This window comes from Cladophialophora immunda (genome assembly GCF_000835495.1).
Source record: "Cladophialophora immunda strain CBS 83496 unplaced genomic scaffold supercont1.3, whole genome shotgun sequence".
NCBI classification, from domain to species: Eukaryota; Fungi; Ascomycota; class Eurotiomycetes; order Chaetothyriales; family Herpotrichiellaceae; genus Cladophialophora; species Cladophialophora immunda.
In genome coordinates, this window is record NW_015622543.1 from 2,084,980 (window position 1) to 2,102,887 (window position 17,908).

General features: G+C 50.5%; 8 protein-coding genes across 8 annotated transcripts; 3 read left to right on the forward strand and 5 right to left on the reverse strand.

Annotated features, from left to right (window-relative positions):
- Window positions 1-712: 712 nt before the first annotated feature.
- Window positions 713-1,548, reverse strand: PV07_05201 (uncharacterized protein; the record flags this gene model as incomplete). The annotated part of the gene is made up of 2 exons (XM_016392080.1): window positions 713-923; window positions 980-1,548. The coding sequence occupies 2 exons, from the start codon at window positions 1,546-1,548 to the stop codon at window positions 713-715; spliced, it is 780 nt and encodes a 259-aa protein (XP_016249599.1).
- A 1,991-nt stretch (window positions 1,549-3,539) lies between these two features.
- PV07_05202 (uncharacterized protein) lies at window positions 3,540-4,142 on the forward strand (the record flags this gene model as incomplete). Its single annotated transcript, XM_016392081.1, has 2 exons — window positions 3,540-3,958; window positions 4,040-4,142. The coding sequence occupies 2 exons, from the start codon at window positions 3,540-3,542 to the stop codon at window positions 4,140-4,142; spliced, it is 522 nt and encodes a 173-aa protein (XP_016249600.1).
- Window positions 4,143-5,263: 1,121 nt separating this feature from the next.
- PV07_05203 (uncharacterized protein) lies at window positions 5,264-7,230 on the forward strand (the record flags this gene model as incomplete). Its single annotated transcript, XM_016392082.1, has 4 exons — window positions 5,264-5,592; window positions 5,643-5,672; window positions 5,731-7,025; window positions 7,088-7,230. 4 exons carry the CDS (start codon window positions 5,264-5,266, stop codon window positions 7,228-7,230), a joined length of 1,797 nt encoding a protein of 598 aa, XP_016249601.1.
- Window positions 7,231-7,823: 593 nt separating this feature from the next.
- Window positions 7,824-8,924, reverse strand: PV07_05204 (uncharacterized protein; the record flags this gene model as incomplete). Its single annotated transcript, XM_016392083.1, has 1 exon — window positions 7,824-8,924. The coding sequence occupies one exon, from the start codon at window positions 8,922-8,924 to the stop codon at window positions 7,824-7,826; it is 1,101 nt and encodes a 366-aa protein (XP_016249602.1).
- Window positions 8,925-13,386: 4,462 nt separating this feature from the next.
- Window positions 13,387-13,842, reverse strand: PV07_05205 (uncharacterized protein; the record flags this gene model as incomplete). Its single annotated transcript, XM_016392084.1, has 1 exon — window positions 13,387-13,842. One exon carries the CDS (start codon window positions 13,840-13,842, stop codon window positions 13,387-13,389), a length of 456 nt encoding a protein of 151 aa, XP_016249603.1.
- Window positions 13,843-13,860: 18 nt separating this feature from the next.
- PV07_05206 (uncharacterized protein) lies at window positions 13,861-14,226 on the reverse strand (the record flags this gene model as incomplete). The annotated part of the gene is made up of 2 exons (XM_016392085.1): window positions 13,861-14,109; window positions 14,164-14,226. 2 exons carry the CDS (start codon window positions 14,224-14,226, stop codon window positions 13,861-13,863), a joined length of 312 nt encoding a protein of 103 aa, XP_016249604.1.
- A 21-nt stretch (window positions 14,227-14,247) lies between these two features.
- PV07_05207 (uncharacterized protein) lies at window positions 14,248-14,805 on the reverse strand (the record flags this gene model as incomplete). Its single annotated transcript, XM_016392086.1, has 1 exon — window positions 14,248-14,805. The coding sequence occupies one exon, from the start codon at window positions 14,803-14,805 to the stop codon at window positions 14,248-14,250; it is 558 nt and encodes a 185-aa protein (XP_016249605.1).
- A 1,285-nt stretch (window positions 14,806-16,090) lies between these two features.
- PV07_05208 (uncharacterized protein) lies at window positions 16,091-17,394 on the forward strand. Its single transcript, XM_016392087.1, has 2 exons — window positions 16,091-16,363; window positions 16,416-17,394. Exons 1-2 carry the CDS (start codon window positions 16,344-16,346, stop codon window positions 17,260-17,262), a joined length of 867 nt encoding a protein of 288 aa, XP_016249606.1. The 5' UTR covers window positions 16,091-16,343; the 3' UTR covers window positions 17,263-17,394.
- The last annotated feature ends 514 nt before the right edge of the window (window positions 17,395-17,908 follow it).

Sequence of the window (17,908 nt, forward strand, 5' to 3'; positions counted from 1 at the left end):
TCCTCCATGTGCGATCGAGACTTATCATGCTGCGCATGATCAAAGACCTGTAATCCGCGCTGCACTGGGATTTTGTTGGAGCGGACTGAGCGCGACTTTCATTTTCCTGAGAAACATTTAGAAAACCGACCTTTTCGCGAGCAACCTCGATGTCTTCTTGAGAAGCAAACAGGGCCTGGATGGGTTGCTGTTTTCATCTTTCAGACATGCAAAAGCCAAAGTGATCCGTGGCCCCTTTGAAATTGATAGTTAAGACAAGAAGTCAGTATGGCAAAATCCATCGGGCCAACGGATACCCTGGGCGTACTTTATTGTCTGTGATTGTGACAAGACACCAGATGAATATCTTCCACGGGTTTGAGGTGAAGAATAGCCTTGATAGACAATTGCGCACCACAGGATGGCCGGACACCTCACATTAACCAACTGGGGCTTCTGTGGGCTCTTCGGACACCAATTGTTTATAAGATTGTAAATGTTGACCAGAATCTCAGGTGGTACGGGAGCAAGCACCGAGGGAAAAGTCTCAAGCCAGAAACGTCTCAAAGCTAATACCTTGGGGACCTTGAGCCGGGACCAGCGAAGCAGCAGCGGGTAGAGGTAGGAGCTACACACATTAAATTCTCTTGAATTATCTCCATGATTCCATGCGCATGCCAGTGTGGCCCAGAAGATCGAAGGAGCTAGTCCGCTGAAGTCGACTGTAGGCCTACTAGCAGTACCATCCCCCGTCCACTACGTGGACTTGACCGGAAACGAACGAGGATTCGTCACTGAGAAGGAAACAAATTACCTCAGCAATCTCTTCTGGTCTGCCAACGCGATTCAGAGCAACGTGAGAGTAATCGTTTCCCTGAGTGATAGTACCTGTGGGCCCGGCGATCGATCTTGATGAGTTTAACATAGGGGTGTCTGTCGTTCCACTATATATAAATCTTCAGTAGACTATACCCCGAAGACAAACTTCACTGGTACTTACGGAGCGACAGCATTACATCTAATCTTTCTGTCTCTTCCAAACTCCTTCGCGGCGTTACGTGTCAGTCCGATGACAGCGTGTTTCGTTGCCACGTAAGGAGCGGCGTTGACAATGGTCTTTAACCCGGCGACGCTGCTAATGTTGACAATCGAACCACCATCTGCCATCTTTCTCAATTGTGCACGAAGACAGTACATCATCCCGGTCAGGTTGATGGCAACGCAGGTGTTCCAATCATCGTCGTCGATCTCGGTGATTGAACGCACTCCGATAAATTTGCCAGGCGTGGCGGCCAGGTTTACAGCCCCGTCCAAGTGGCCGAAGTGTTGTACAGTCTGATCTATCCAGTTTTCCACGTCCGACCGTTTGGAAACGTCGCAAATGACGGTCAGCACGTTTTCGGCCTCGTCTTTCAGCGAAAATTCCCGCCGAACACTTTCTAAGCTCTCCTTTGCAAAGTCGCCGATGGATACTTTCGCTTTTCGTGCAATGAGCAACCGTGCTGTCGCGAGGCCAATGCCCGAGGCACCGCCGGACAAGGCAACGACTTTCCCTCGCAAGCTCGCCATTGGCCTTGGTTTTTTTTTGCAAGGGATTCGGCCTCTTATTATCGTGTTCGGTGTCCAGTGACTGTGATTGACATTCCTGCGGGGAGATGCGACAGCGCCGAATGTCGCTTTCCGGTGCTGTGCCCGTTCAAAAACCCAGACCACCCCCCCCCCTTCACCCCCCAAAAAACCATTGCCACCTGCATAGCCAAGCTCGTTCGGAAAATGGAATTGCAAAGGAGATATGGACGAACCATTTTTGAGGGGCCCGGTGATGGGTGTATTGCGGGTATCATCTCGATTTGCGAAATATGCTTTATTTCGTCCCGATTGGCACCATCTTCCAGAGAAATTCCAGTTCCGTTCTTCACTACTCGTAAATTCGGTTGAAAGCAGAATTGGGAATGCATTTACTCTTCCTACCGCATTGCGACGTCTTTTGAAGAACACGCTACCTACTATGCCTTCTGCACTATCGTTAGGCAAACTCTCCTTTGACGGGAGGGTCGCCATTGTTACCGGAGGAGGTCAAGGTATAGGCCGCGAGCATGCTCTTCTCCTCGCGAGCCGCGGTGCGAAGGTCGTCGTCAACACACGCCCTACCAGCATTGCAAAGGCTCAGGCAGTAGTTGAGGAGATCCGAAAGCTGGGAGGGGAGGGCCTGGCGCATGGTGGCCTGATCGGGAAGGACGACGCCGCCAAAGACCTCATTCAAAAGACGATCGATCGCTTTGGACGAGTCGACATCATTATTCACAATGCCGGAACAGTGGGAACCAAGTGCGCGGTGGAGAATGATCCTGGCCCGACATTCCATACAGAGCTGGATGTCAATCTCTTTGGCCCACTGATGATCAATCGAGCAGTATGGCCATACATGGTCAAGCAAAAGTATGGAAGAATCCTGTTTACCGGTTCGGCTGTTGCCCTCGGCTGGTATGCTGAGTCGGTCGGCTACGAAGCGGCTTACGCAAGTGCCAAAGCGAGCCAGTGGGGAGCCGCACGGCAAACAGCTGCCGCCGGGGAGAAGTTCAACATCAAGGTCAACATTGTGATGCCTTGGGCGTACACCCCAATGGTCGATGGCAACCTTGGTGGTACCGATTTTGGGAATTGGATGAAGAAGAATCTAAAGGGAGAGCAGGTCGCAAACGCAACCCTCTATCTAATCCATGAAGACTGTCCAGTCACAGGCCAATCAATATCTATGGCAGGAGGGCGTATCACTCGTATATTCTTCGCCTGTCCGGACGGGTATTTCAATCCAGATGCAACACCAGAAGATGTTCGTGACAATTGGGCTTTGATACAGGGCAGCGTCGACTCTACAGGTTACCTCAAAGGCACAATTGAACTCACCAATCAGCAGAAAGAATTTGAGCTCATTAGAAGCCTTTTGCCTTAGACAAAACTGTGTGGAACTAGGTCTTCATAGGAGAGACGCTCTAACCCGTCCGTATCTAGCAGAGAGGATCTTCTATTGTTGTCCTAATCCTGAGAAGATAGTATTGAAACTATCGAATTACTTACAACAACAAAAGCAAGACAGAAGTGTAATTTACTGCGAAGACCACAACCCCCATTATCACTCGATGGCAGCCTATTGCTAGAGGGAGATCTTCGCCGACCCCCCAAAACAGGAAATTTCAGTATCATTTTCACCCCAGAGTGGAAACGGAAATCCCTTTTTAAGTATGGAATGCTCACGACGGTGTACTGTAACTTATTGATAATTTGTCGTCGCTTGTCGCTGAACACTGATGAACTGGGTATCCCAGGTAGGCTGCGACACTGGGGAGGAAAGGCATTACACGCATTGCTTGAAAGGACGGTAAGAAAAGTTGCATGTTCTGACTCATATTGAAACGAGGCCACGTTCCTTTGGAAGTAATACCTCCTCCCCGCATAGTTAATGGGTTATCTTCCGGAGTATTGACTCATTTCACCTACGCTCTTGCACACTTTGCGGTGCTCCTCTTCTTCCAATCCTCGCGGATCAACCTAAAACTGTCATGTCGAACTCAACTACCCCTATGAGGACCAAGCTCCGCAACCTTCCCGTCTTGAAGGGATCATTGCCGGATGCCGCATTGGAGTCATTGCCAGACGATCCTCATCAAGCATTCGAAGTGTGGATCAGCGGAGCAATAGACGTTGGAGTACCCGAGCTACATGCTATGACCGTTTCCACCGTCGACGAAGCCGGATGTCCGGACTCACGAGTCCTGATCTTGAAGAACGTCGACGCGCGAGGCTGGCATTTCGCCGTCAAAAGCGACAAGCCCCAAAGAACATCAGAGCAAACCCACAAGTCGCCCTGGGCTTTTATTGGCCCCAACTTGGCCGTCAAATTCGAATCCGAGGACGAGCTATCGGCCTTCCTGGCGAGGAATGTGCCGCCGACTTTCTCGATCACCCGTGGGCCTCGCGAGTGAGTGCGATCGCGTCAAAGCCGCTCCCTCGTCCCGGAGAGCTTGGCCAAAGCCTAAAAGAAGCCAATTCGTATCTCCAGAGTGATCCGCAGCATGTCTCTCCGGAGTGGCAAGTGTACGCGGTCTTGCCGAGTACTGTTGAATTTTGGCAGGGAGCGTCGGATCGACTCCACAAGAGGTTGAGATATGTGCACACAGGGACAGATGGTGCCTGGAGAAAGGAGTTCCTTTGGCCATGAACTTGAGTGGCACGTTTTACCCTTATATTTACATTTACTTGTTACGCTGAACTACCCTCGCATCCTGTGGTTTCTTGCAATTGAGAATGGCTAAGGGCTCCCAGAAGAGCGAGCGATCGTATAATCGATCGACGGTGTGCCCAACTGCGTCCAAGGAAGCGGTGGTCCAAAATTGAAGACGTATGAGCAGCGTTCAGGCCAGGATGATGAATCAGACAATGAGACAAAATTGGCCATGTGATCAGCTGTCAGGAATGGTTTGGGACAACAGGCAGAAGGCAATAGTAAGGTGGGAATCAATCGCTATAAGTATTCCTTGACCCTCGGTCGCTACAAGACTCGAAGCATAAGAGTACTTGCAGCAAGCCGGAGGAGTTCCTGACAATTCCAAACAAATTCCGAGCCGCAGCTTGCGGCGCAAGACTATTCCTCATTCGGAATAATAGGCATGTGACTGGCGGGGATCCCTGACTTTCCCTGTGCCAACGTTATTTTCGAAAGCCGTGTTTTTGTGGGGGAGGGGCGGGCAAAAGAACTCAGAGAGCAAGTCCTAGTATGTTTACTCTGAGTTCGAAGCACTGGCCTAAAGTCGACAAGTTTAGCGGTACACCGCTCAGAATTACCTGATGACCTATTAGCTACGTTCAGGGGATAGTCAATCCGCGTCCCTATCCAAGGCTTGTACGACGGCTCTCGATCATATCAGGAAACTCCGTGGTCAGTGAATCATCGTCATTACCCGCACTTTATACCACTTCAGTAATCCGGATGTGATCGTGTGCCAACCATGGAAATTTTTCTGTCGAGTCCGGATGCCAATAGCTTTGGCATTCCATTTTGTGCATGTCTTCCCGGAACGAGTGGATGATTTCCGACACCTCTTTGAGGAGACCTGGTTAGTAAGATGTCATACCACTAGGTGATTGGGCTGATATTTCCTGTCTTGGGGGTTGACCAAGATATGCTAGCTCTTGCCCTTAGTCGACATTGTTGGGTGACTTTTCACATTTGAAGCGTCGTGCCTCTGCTCGTACATTCCGACTAAGCATCATTAACATTTGAAACATGGGGTCGATCCAAGTCAACACTCTGGCCATGGCGGTGGATACTGAGGCGATCGAGGCCAAAAACCAAGAGGAGCGCAATAAGCGCCTGAACAGCAAAGGTATCCATCAATTTCGCGAAGCGGTCGGGGAACTGGCACGGTTTGCAGAGGACCCATGGACCAAAGGAGATGGCTGCCGCGAGCCGGTTTCTGAAGATGTCGACGCGCTCATTGTCGGTTGTGGATTTGGCGGCCTCCTAGCAGCCAGGAAGCTTCATGAAGTTGGAATTTACAACATCAGAATGGTTGACAAAGCCTCCGACTTTGGCGGCGTCTGGTATTGGAACAGGTATTGCATCATTCGTGACCATGGGGGGCACAGACTAATATCGGACCTAGATATCCAGGTCTCTATTGCGATACCGATGCGTAAGTGATGACGGCTTGCAAGTCGGTCGCGTGTCGGTGATCTGACAAGATATTCTAGATATATCTACCTTCCCCTGCTGAAAGAAATTGGGCACATTCCAAGCTCCAAGTACGTCCCAGGCCATGAGATCCGTGCCCATGCGCTCCGAATTGCGGAAAAAGAAAACTTGCTGGAGAAAGCTCTGCTCCAGACCGAATTGAACTCCATTACCTGGTCAAATGAGCTATCTCGTTGGATTGGCGAAACATCACGAGGCGATGTGATCCGCGCTCGATTTGTCATCTCGGCCATCGGAATCTTACACAAGCTCCACCTTCCTGGCATTCAAGGCATCGAAAATTTCAAAGGACACAGCTTCCATTCATCCCGCTGGGACTATGACTATACTGGAGGGGACCCTTTTGGCGCACCTTTGAGTAAACTCGGCTCGAAACGCGTTGGCTTGGTGGGCACGGGAGCTTCTACAATTCAAGTCCTACCTCATCTTGCTGCATCCAGAGCGGAGGTCTATGTCTTCCAGCGGACGCCCTCGGGGGTGGATGAAAGGGCCAATCCGAAAACTGACAAGGCTTGGTTTCAATCATTGAAGCCGGGATGGCAAGACGAGCGTGCCGACAACTTCGAAAACATCTATTTCGGCCAAAATCCACACGTTGACCTGGTCGACGATGGCTGGACTAAGCACGTGTTTGCTGTACTTCAATCGGATCCAGGAGACGGAAGCTATTTAGAGAGACTCAAGGAGGCCGAGACTCTGAAAATGGAATCGATTCGATCCCGTGTTCAAAACACGGTCGACGATCCCGAGACGGCGGAAGCGCTCAAGCCGTGGTACGTTCGGACATGCAAACGCCCTTGCTTCAGTAACGATTACCTGCCTTGTTTTAACAATCCGAATGTGCATCTCGTGCATACGGACGGCAAGGGCGTCGAAAGGGTCACTGAGCAAGGGGTTGTTGCCCAGGGAACCGAGTACAAACTTGACTGTATTATCTATGCTACTGGCTTCGACTGGAGTAACGATTATTCCGAGCGTGCCAACATGACAATCACGGGGAGGAACGGGCAGACCATGTCTGAAAAATGGACGCGTGGACCAAGCACGTTGTTTGGCATGATTGGCCGGGATTTTCCTAACCTGCTGCTATTCACGCACCTCCAGAGCTCCACGTCGCCCAATTATACGCATTTACTCAGCGAGCGGGCCAAACATGCCGCTTACATCGTCTCGGAATGCTTGAAACGCCAGATCGATTCCGTCGAACCCACGCAGGAGGCCGAGGATGCTTGGGTCAAGAAACTGGAAGCCACGGCCTTGAAATATCTTGATTTCTTCATGTCATGCACTCCTGGTATGTATTTGACCCATGGGGTCTTTAGAGAATCTCGGCTAACTCGAGTTCCATCCGGTCAGGATACTACAATCAAGAAGGCCGGTTGTCAAAGGCCAACCTGAGGAACGCGACGGTTGGCCTGACTGGTCCTGAGTGGTACCAACTGGCCGCTGCATGGAGGGCTGCTGGGAAGTTAGAAGGGCTGGAGCTCAATCGTCGATAGCAACGCACAAGACGGTTGGAGTTCTGTCGTTGTCAAACCGTCCGCCAACAGCACCCAGCACATCACTTATTTGAGTAGGTAGAATAGACAAGACTAGTGGATTCAATATCTTGAACCCTCGTCACGAGGTCAAGCGAGGAATGAACGCATCCCGCCCGGCCCAGACAATGTAGTCCCCTTGAGGAGCCAGTTACCACCTGCGAGGACTTGCCATAGGTAAAGGTATACAGGGTCTGCATTGCTGAGAGTATCCTCCACTCCCTGTCGGAGCATAATTCACGATTCTCTGCGATGCCACGTTTCCACGTGACTTCCGTCTCTTGCTGTCGGCGTATAAATTGTGGCAACAAATATTTGTTGATTACTCTGCAATCTACTGCGCAGTCCTTCGAACGGTTATCCATGGCGGCATATATCTCGACATCAAGAATGCCCAAGTGTAGAGAGCCTTTTGGGAGAAAAGAGACTCGCGAAGAGCAGAGCATTGAGACGATACTCCCCGTACGCGCACAACATTAAAGGCACGCCAATCGACAAAGGGCAGAAGTTGCTGAAAGAACTGATGGACCACGCGACTCAACCCAAGTACGTTTTCAAACATTACTGGGCCCGTGCCGAACCACGGTAGAGGCTTTTATCTCTCGAAGCCAACACGACCAGATATCGAGTCTCCGCCACAAGAGCTCCCGAGTGCCCGCGAAATTATGCATATGACCCATCCGCGAGCATATGAACAGATCCACAGAAAAGGAGGATATGTACGCCCGTGGCTCTCCCCTTGGATCGGGGACCACGTCACGTTCGCCCATGGCAACCAATACCGGACAGAGGACAGCAGCGGCTTCAGAAGCAACGGTCCCAGGCGTGGTGCTGGTTGATGCTGCCGGGATCGGGATGGTAAGCGACGCCCAAGGTGGATCACCCTTTTCTGCTCGAATAATCGAGTCCGTCGGGCGGCGGCGATTAAAACGTGCAAGATCCGCGGCTGCCAGGGCGGGATCGACATCGTCGTAATGAAAGACCCATGCCATCGGCGAACCTGCGGCCGGATTTCTCGGGATCTTGGTATATTCTTGGAATTGCTGCTCGTTGAGAATTGGGGACGGGTGGCTCGGTGACCCGTCTCTCGATAGCCAGCGGTACACTATTGGTCGTTCGCCAGGTTTTACCGGAGGATGATTGTGGACTGCACTATATCCGAGTACCCCTATGCCATCATAGCAATGATATCGGCCTTGTTGAACGATGGTCAAACAGCCACCAAGAGATTGGCCAATGCCAATTTTCACCGCGTGCTGGATCTTGGCATAATTCGGTAGAATGGTCCCTTCTGCTAATCGCCGTAATATCTGTCGCTCAGCGTCGTGACTTGCTGCAGCCATGACGACATAGTCGAGTTTACCGGCATCGTGCCAGCTGCTCTCTCCCACTCCCAGATGATCAAGAGAAACGAAGATCCAGCCTCGCTCAGCGTGCCACTCTGCTTCAGACCCTATACCGGCCGCTGGGCCCGGCAAGTCAGTAGTGAAGTAGCTACGGTTGTACCCCCCGCCTGGCTTAGCAAAGCAGACGATGGGAACGGGGACAAGCTTCTCTGGCGGTGGGAGATGGACTGTGGCTGCGACATGAGCCTTTTCATTCAAGCCCGCCGCTTTGGTGACATCTAATTTGAGTACGGCAAACTGGGTGGCCATGACGGAGATGCAGAGTCGATCGTATGAGATACTGTATCTACTTACTATATGGTCAAAAGTTATCAATTCCGAATTCCGCTCTCGATCAGAATCACCGGTATTCCAGCTTGTCACGTGCAGCATTTCGAGATTTGATGCGGCATATATTAAAGATTGCCTTGCAGCATCCCCGTTTTGACCTCATGGCTTCTTATGGATTTTTACAGAGTACAGGGAGTATAGGGCAATAGCCATTTCCTATCATTCCTGGCACGTGCTGCTGGAAGCAAACCTCGGCCAAAACCACCGCTGCACAGACTGCACAGATGTAATTTCCAGCTGTGAAGAAAATCAGTGTGTTCCGAATTCTGTTCCGAATTCTGTTCCACTTCGTTGGAGTTGATCGAAAGTATGAAATGGTTGATAAACTCCAGTGTCTACCAAACCATACGTGTAAGGGTTCCTTCGCAACACCATCTTCTACAACACGACAATCAATGCCTGCTTACGACTTTCCTGGTGTCGCTTTGGTGACTGGCGCTGCCCATGGTAAATCTCCAAGTTTGGCCATAGGTAGGGCTCAGCTAACATGAACCAGGTATCGGCAGAGCGACGGCAATCCTCTATGCCAAAGAAGGTTGTAAGCGAATTAGCATTGCTGATCGTAATCAAACAGGCCTTGAGGAAACCAAGCACATGATAGAGTCTGTTGCCAAAGAGGTCGCTGTCAGAACAACAGTCTGTGACAATACTGATGAAAAGGCTGTACAAAAAATGGTCGATGGAACCGTTGAGCAATTTGGAAGGATCGACTACGCTGCAAATGTCGCCGGGATAACTGTGGTGGGCCCAGGCACGGCCGATATGACCACTGAATATTGGGAGCGGGATAGTAACGTGAATCTAAGGGGAGTATTTTTTTGTGAAAGAGCAGAGCTGAAGGTTATGTTGGGTCAAGAGCCTCTTCAGTCAAGGTCAAGTTATCAGTTGCAATATAAACAAAAGACTTTATCTAATACGTCATTAGTCACTCGAAGCACCCAGTCCGGGGCAGTATTGTCAATGTTGCGTCCATGGCTGGACTAAACGGAGTGAAGGAATTTCCAGCTTACACCGCCAGTAAGCACGGAGTAGTTGGGCTCTCAAAAGCTGTAATGTTACATTGCGAACTCCTCATTCACTATAAAGCTAAAAGTCGGCCAAGGACGGCTTGTTCTACGGTAAATCTGGGATTCGAATCAATACAGTCTGCCCAGGGTAAGTTTCCATTTGACTACAACGAAAAACTTTTAACATAGACCGTAGACCGACCAATACAGGCATTCTGGCCAATTCCGGCAGCGATATGACAAACGCAGCACAAATAGCAGCGATCAGAGCGTCGGCCTCTCCCAACGCAATGGGGCGATATGCCGACCCTGAAGAGCTAGCCCAGGCTTTGGTTTGGGTTACCAGTGGTCGGGCGAGTTATATGACTGCCTCTGTTCTACCCGTCAATGGCGGCCAGATATTTTAAATATCTACTTTACTTTGCGACTACTTATTGAACACAATATCAATCCTGGGCCGAGTCGAACCTGTTCCCACGTAACCCTAACCCCGAAAAGAACATGAGTTAGGTATACGGGGCAAAAATTTCCAAAAAGCCGCGGATCTGATTGGTCGGGTAGAAGAAACTCATCTAATTGGCCAATTCCTATTACAGTCACGTAGGGCGAAGGATCTAACTAATCAAGTAGTAGACTAAATTTTCGCGCTTTCCAATAGCACTTACCGCGCTACCACCACCACCACCACCACCACCACAACAACAATACCACACGCGCAATCGCCGATTATTTCACTATGAAGATCCTATTCTGTCTCGAATAGCTCTCGTTTACGTGCTAACTGCCTCATTTATTAGTTCGCTTACATCTCCTTAACCAAAATGCTCGCAAGTGGCGCGCCACCTAATCCATTCAAGCCTCCAGGAATACCTCCTCTACCTCCTGATCGACCTAATCCTCAATCGAATACCCATAAAACCTGCTCCGGCTGTGGCTAACTGAAGCCTAAGGAAGACTTTAAGCCCAAGCGAGGCAACAAGAAGACAGCTCAATGTACGAGGTACAAGTATTGACTCAACAGGTTGCCTTGGGGATGGTTTACCCTACCCTACAGCACTATTATTTCCTGTTCCGGCGTGCAATTCCGAGAAATTCTAGAGCTCGGAACTGGGGATTTTGCGGGGTTTCCCCGCTAGGTCAGGTCCCCAGCGTGAACTCCTCAAGCGGAGTTCTTTTGTGAGCATGTGTCTTCAAATATCTTTTGCGCATCCTCCCTCCCAGTAATCACCTTCCTGTTCCAACATGGCCAATACCGAGATTGTGCCAAACCAGATGGCCGCTACGGGCCATCTGGGAGACGAAAAACAGCCTTACCGCGACGACCAGGTCATCGTCACTGATGAATCCGGCTGTGTGGCTGACTATGCTCAAATTCAGCGAGGGTATTATAGAAGCAAGCTGTTCATCGGCTCATACTTTGCCATCGGCCTCGGCCTGTGTGGCGGTATAAGCGCATTCGGCTACGCGGCGCCCATCCTGAACGATATCAATGCCGATATTGGGCCCAACCCCAACTACATCTGGGTCTCATACACCTATAGTACATCTCTGGCCGTGTGTCTTCCCATCATCGGACGTCTCTCGGATATCTTCGGTCGGCGATACTACTTCATTGGCGGCTCGGTCCTGGCGATGATTGGCAGTATTGTATGCGCCAGAGCCCAAAATATACCTACTCTCATCGGTGGAAACGTCTTCCTCGGTGTCGCCAGCTCGACCCAGCTGTCATTTTACATCGTCATGGGCGAACTGGTCCCCATGAAACATCGCTACCTGGCGACCAGTGCTTTGTATATCTTCGTCATCCCGGGATCTGGATTTGGCCCAGTCATGGCCGAGTCATTCATCGTCCACTTCCCGAGCGTTGGCTGGAGAGGGATCTATTACCTCCTCCTCGCCATCAACGGAAGTGCTTTCACGTGCTGGGTGCTCTTCTACCACCCGCCAACCTTCCACATGAAGCACGGCAACGACAAGATCATTGAATGGATCAAACACTTTGATTATGTGGGAACATTGTTGTTTGCGTCCGGCCTGGTTCTGACCTTGATTGGTCTCTCGTCCGGAGGCAATGTATATCCATGGAAATCGGCACCTGTTATCGTCATGATCACCCTGGGTGTCTGCCTTCTCGTCGTATTTGTTCTGTGGGAAGCATATGCCCCGATTCAGCAACCTCTGGTTCCGCTCCATCTCTTCCGCCAACGCGACTGGATCATCGCCGTCTTCCTGAGTGCAATCGCTTCGCCTGTTTATTATGCATCGGCACTCCTTTTCCCGCAAGAAGTGTCTGTACTGTATGGGAACGGAGACAAGATCTGGGTTGGACTCATGTCTTGCGTTCCCGGCCTTGCCAACCTGATAGGACTTCTTGGTGCCGGCGTGTTTGCGAACAGAATTGGAAAACAGAAATACCAGTGCATTGCTTGCTTCCTCATTTCCGGTACCCTTGTTGCCAGTGAGTGCCCATCCCGGAACATGGATGACTTTGATTGATGGGACAATTCTAGGTGCGGCAACTGTCACTCCCTTCAACAAGGGATCGCAGATCGCCCTCGTTCTCCTCGGCCTGGTTTTCATAGGCTGGGTCGACAATTTGGTGTTGATGAACACCACCATTTTCGTCAAGAACCAGCAAGAGATCGGAACTGCCGGCGGTGTGGCCGGGAGTATCCGCTACCTTTTTAGTGCCATCGCACCAGTCATCTACGTGACGGTCCTCCAAAATCGCCTCAAGAGCACGATTCCAGGCGAGGTTCCCAAAGCAGTGGTCGCCGCCGGCTTGCCCGCCGGCAGCGTGGAAGCTTTCATCGAGGCGCTCGAGCTGGACACTCCCGCCGCGTTCGACAAGGTGACGGGCCTTACTCCCAAGATCCTCGAACTCGGAACGGCGGCCTTCAAGCAGGCCTATGCCGATGCATTCCACACCGTCTGGCTATGCAGTATCGCCTTTAGCGCCATGGGCCTCATTGTGGCTCTCTTCGCCTCCCAAGCGGAGAATCTGACATACAAGGTGGCCGCCACGCTGCATGACGAGGCGGGGAACATGGGCATTACCGAGAAATCGATTCATGACTGGGCTAGTGAAAAAGTTGACTACAGAGAGGTTGCTTGATATCTGACATACGACACCGATGTAGTACAGTTCTGCAAACGTGTGATTTTAGGGTGTAGCGGATAGCTAGTCACCTACGCTTCAAGTTGCAGATCAATCCCTTCTGGAACGTAAACCAATAATTGGACACTGACCAGTCCTTGTCTGGGCTGGTGAGTTCGACATGGTATTGTCTCAGCACCTCCAGAATGACCTTGTGGATTTCGATCATGGCCATGTTGCGGCCAAGGCATTTGCAGCTCCCGGTCCCAAAGGTAAACTACCAGAAATTGTCCATTTGTTTCAGTCGTTCCTCGTCTGCACTCAGCCACCGATCTGGGTTGAAATCATCTGGGTCCGTGCCAAACGCTGGCGAGCGATTCGTGACCCAAGGATTGATTCCCACGATCGTGCCGGCGGGAATTTGGTAGCCCTCTATAAAGAGACCTTCGGCCGGGACCTGGCGTTCGAGGAGCATGCCGACCGAGGGATGGAGACGCATAGCTTCCTTGATGACGGTGCCTAAGTAAGGGAGAATCGTCGTAGCTTCTTTATAACTTATGGGATGACTAAGCTCCCCCTCTTTGTCTGCGGTATCGATCTCAGTGACCAGTCGATCCATACACTTGGGATGGCGACAGAGATAGTAGACAATGGCACGGAGAGCGATGGATGTGGTATCTACGCCGGCGAATATGTTGGTGCTCACGTGGAGGACCATGTCCCTCAAAGTCATTTCCAGAGGATCCGTCGATTAGACCTTTTCCCAGCGGCTGGGCATGTCATGAGCTTCGACATCGGCCTTGGTTCGCTGACCTCCTCGTTTAGCTGCAGCTCGTCCGTTGATGACCTTGAGCGTGAAAAGAAGAACCGGGTTCCAGGTCTCCATTGCAGGCATGAGCCTGGCGAGCAGCGGATTGCTTAGAAGGACTTTGTGGATTGCTGGAATTTGGCCATAGACGGCTGCATATGCGAGAAAGTCCTTGTTTCCTGCCATCATGGCCTGGCACGCGTACCCCCAGCAGTTTATCAAACGCCGAGGGAGGCAAGTACCTACATCCAGATCCTTGCCTTGTTCCATGAATCCCATCTTGCTGGCAAAGGTCAACTCTCCGACCATGTCAAAGGCAAAATACTCCAGCTAATCACCAAGATCTAACGACTCGCCTCTCGAAGCAAAGTCACCGAGACGGCCCATGAGAAAGTCGACACAGGAGTCGATGGCTGCCTCAGAGTGCAGCAGGCTGGGGAAGCTATAGGCAGCACCAACCTTACGCTTCTCAACGCGGTTATACTCCGGATCGCGGGTGGAGAAAAGGTTCAGCACTGGCCTCTTCTTCCATGACATGGACTGAATTGGATAGAAGCCCGTTTTTGTGAAGCTCTCCTTGATACCATAAATGATCGGTATCATTGCAGGGTTGCTGATGGAGACATGGTTGGGACCGATTCGAACCACGGGACCGTACTTTTCGTGGATCTGGCGGGCTGTGGCATGGGATTGACCTTTGGCGACATCATACAAGCGCCAGAGCCCGGTGCATGCAGCCAAAGGGGGTCCCGGGATGTTTCTAAGGCTTTCTTTGAATCGGTTGAAGACCACAGAGAGCGCCAACAGAACCAAGACGAGGAGAACTTGGTAGGTAACAGCGACATGCTTTATAGACGACGCAACCTTGGCTACAGAAGTGGCGGCCATATTGCACCTATCCCTTGCTCAGTCCCAGCAGAGAGAGTCGGGTGTTCAAACAATAACAATGATGGGGTTAGGGTTTTGTAGCTAACGTACGGCGTGCTGTTTGTGTTGTCAGGCCCCCCAAAGCTATCGTTTGTAAGATCACCACCCCATTGAGGAGCAAGCTGTCAGTCTTTTTGGCATCAGGACCATTAGGGTTAACATAGCCGGTGCCTCCATTCTGTTCGTTATTCATATGATCCGCAACTGGGTTTCGTCCAGTAAGGGTGCTCGATTGAGGTCTAACAATACTATTTGCCCAGTATTGGCAAGCTTTGCTGGATCAGCTTTTTGGAAGTAGAAAGTTCGCGGGAGTTGAAACCGGCTTGGATGTATATAAAAGGAATATCAACGGTAATTCAAGTCATGTCATGTCACAGGGTTGAGGACGCATTGATACGGCGGTCTCAACATGATATCGTCGGTCTAGATCTTCACTTCGAATCGACCCATGTCAGCATGTTCACAAACTGCCATTTCGAGGTGGACAATTACGAGGCTTCCTTCTTTCCTCAAGATGGTCGGTCAATATTATCAAATCCTGACCGAGATTCCATTCGGCCTTCTACTTGAAGGGTTCTACATATTCAGCTTTGGCTTTTACATTGCCCACAACTTTGGAAGGAGTCTAGGATGATCAGCAGCTCTTAACATGAAAACCTCACAGGAATGCAAGGTTCCTTCTTTTCAGCCTTACACCGTCCAAAGTCGGGGAAGACCCCTCGTTGTGAGGCAGGATCAGAATTTCTCCAGGGAACGTTTCGAGTGCGGTGGATTCGATGAACGTCGTGCAGGGACCTCGACAACGGAGGTGGAAGGCGGCCTTGTCCATGATCTTGAGATTGCAGTCCGCGACGACAACAAACGCACGCGACAGTGGGAGCATCCTGCTTTCTGCGCGCGGCATTAGCGCTGGCAGTGACAAAAGGCAAGATTGTCGAGCAAGCGAAAGCCTTCAACTTCAAAGAATTGACAAAGACCAACAAAAGAAGTGTTTCTTTTGGATGCCTTGGCATTCCAGAATCCAGATCAGTTTATACCTGTTGTGCTCCGAGCGTAATAAATCATCATCACTACGGCATCGTAGTTGTGGCACATGATGTTGGCGGGTTTACGTTTTTCCAGTGTGGTTGGAAATTCACATGATTTGCACACTCAGCAAAGGCGTAGCGTGATGGCCGTTAAATGAGGGGGTTTGAAATGGTGGGATACGACTTTCTCCCCCCCCAGTTGGCGACGAGCGTCTTGTGTTCCTGCACCGGATAGCACCCTCACACTGCGCTCAACAGTGCCAACACTGTCGGTACTCTGCTGCCCCATGCCACACTTTGTTTCCTTCAGTACGCAACAACAGTCCCACTGACCTAAATGCCTCGACTTCTTGATGGTGGTTGTCACCTATGACTTGACCTACTGATATGCCTCGCTGCTACCTCGACCGTTGAGCCACGACCCTGATTTGCACCTCCCAGAGTCCCAAACAGCGTTCGGGCCTATTTATCATGTCAGCTGTAAATATAGAGTGAGTATATCTGTATTTGCCAGTGAACACCACCGCTAATACGTTGTATTAGAGCTTTAACCCAGAGTGCTTTTCAATTCAATGTCGGGCCAGAAGGGAAAGCCTTCTTTCTACACTCAAAGCTCGTCTCTCGACACTCCTCCGTATTTCACGCTTTGATGTCTGGCCATATGAAGGAGGCCGAAGAAGGAAAAGCACGCTTAAGTAATGTGGATGAACACACGTTCGCTCGCTTTGCCGAGTTCATATATGGAGGCAATTATAACGCCGACGAGGCGCTGATTGTCCTTGATGACGCAGAGCCTGAAAGCGAAACTGCAAGAAGCGAAACTCCCAAATTAGCGGATGAGGTGCGAGAGACAAGCCCTGTTTCACAACGAGGTGAAAGCCCCAACTCAGAAAATTGGGCCCGTCCCAAAAAGAAAGATAAAAGAAAACGAGGGGATAAAATCCTAATTCGGAGGCATCTTGAGTCATTTTCAGAGTTCGCCATCCCTTCGATCGAGAAAGTCTCATTCCCCGAGATAAACATCTCGGAAACGGAGAGTGATACGGGGCTGACGTACGACTACACGGAGGCACTTTGCCACGTGCGTCTGTATGTATTTGCCGAACAATATCAGATTCACAAATTGAAGGATCTGGCGCTGTGTAGATTACACAGTGTTCTACAACATACTACCTTCCACCCTGTACGTACGGGAGAACTGTGCGACATGATCAGCCTCGCCTATGAAAATACACCGGAATTGAAGGAAGAGCCTCTGCGAGACTTACTAACTCACTATGTGGCATGGAAATTCGAGGACTTAGCTCCGACGAAGGAATTTAAGAAGCTATTCATCGACGGAGGAATGTTTGTGAATGACTTATGTCAGAAAGTGAGCCTCAGGCTATGACTCTACGACGCTATTGTTGTTCTTACTCCCTATCTCAAACTTTGCCCCCCAGAAATCGATAGCTCATCACTTCCCGCAAAATTTCCGTTCTTTGTCTGCTTTCTCTATAGCTTTCAAGATTTCTTTGCCTTCCTCGATATCTTGTGGCGTCGTTTTCAACCCGTATGATGCTTGGAAGTTGGTGCGGCTACCCCAACCGCTTTTGACAATTTTGTTGCTGTAAGAATTGTGAACAGGCGACGATGCGAACAAGGAGGGCCTCCATACTGCTAAAACGACTTGGTATTCTTCTGCTAACGCTCGTCAATATATATATTCAAAGTTAGTTCGACGTTAATGGGGCCACGCAATACCTGTTTATCCATGATTGAGGAGAGCGCTGATGACTGAGAAGCAAGAGGGAAACGATTCTCTACGAAGGACTCTGCCAACGGCTTTAAGAAACTACCCCGTACGACGTGTCCTGCGCTTATTGGTTAGATTGACACTGCTTTCCTCATAGGTTCAGTTCCACAAGATGACATGGGTTCGTCGGTAAGGTCTTGTAACCTAAGTTTCCCCTCGTTCTCAAATCCGAAGTCCTCACTCACTCACTCACTCACTCACTGTCTCTCTCTCTCTGTAAGGAAGGCTGTATTGCAATATT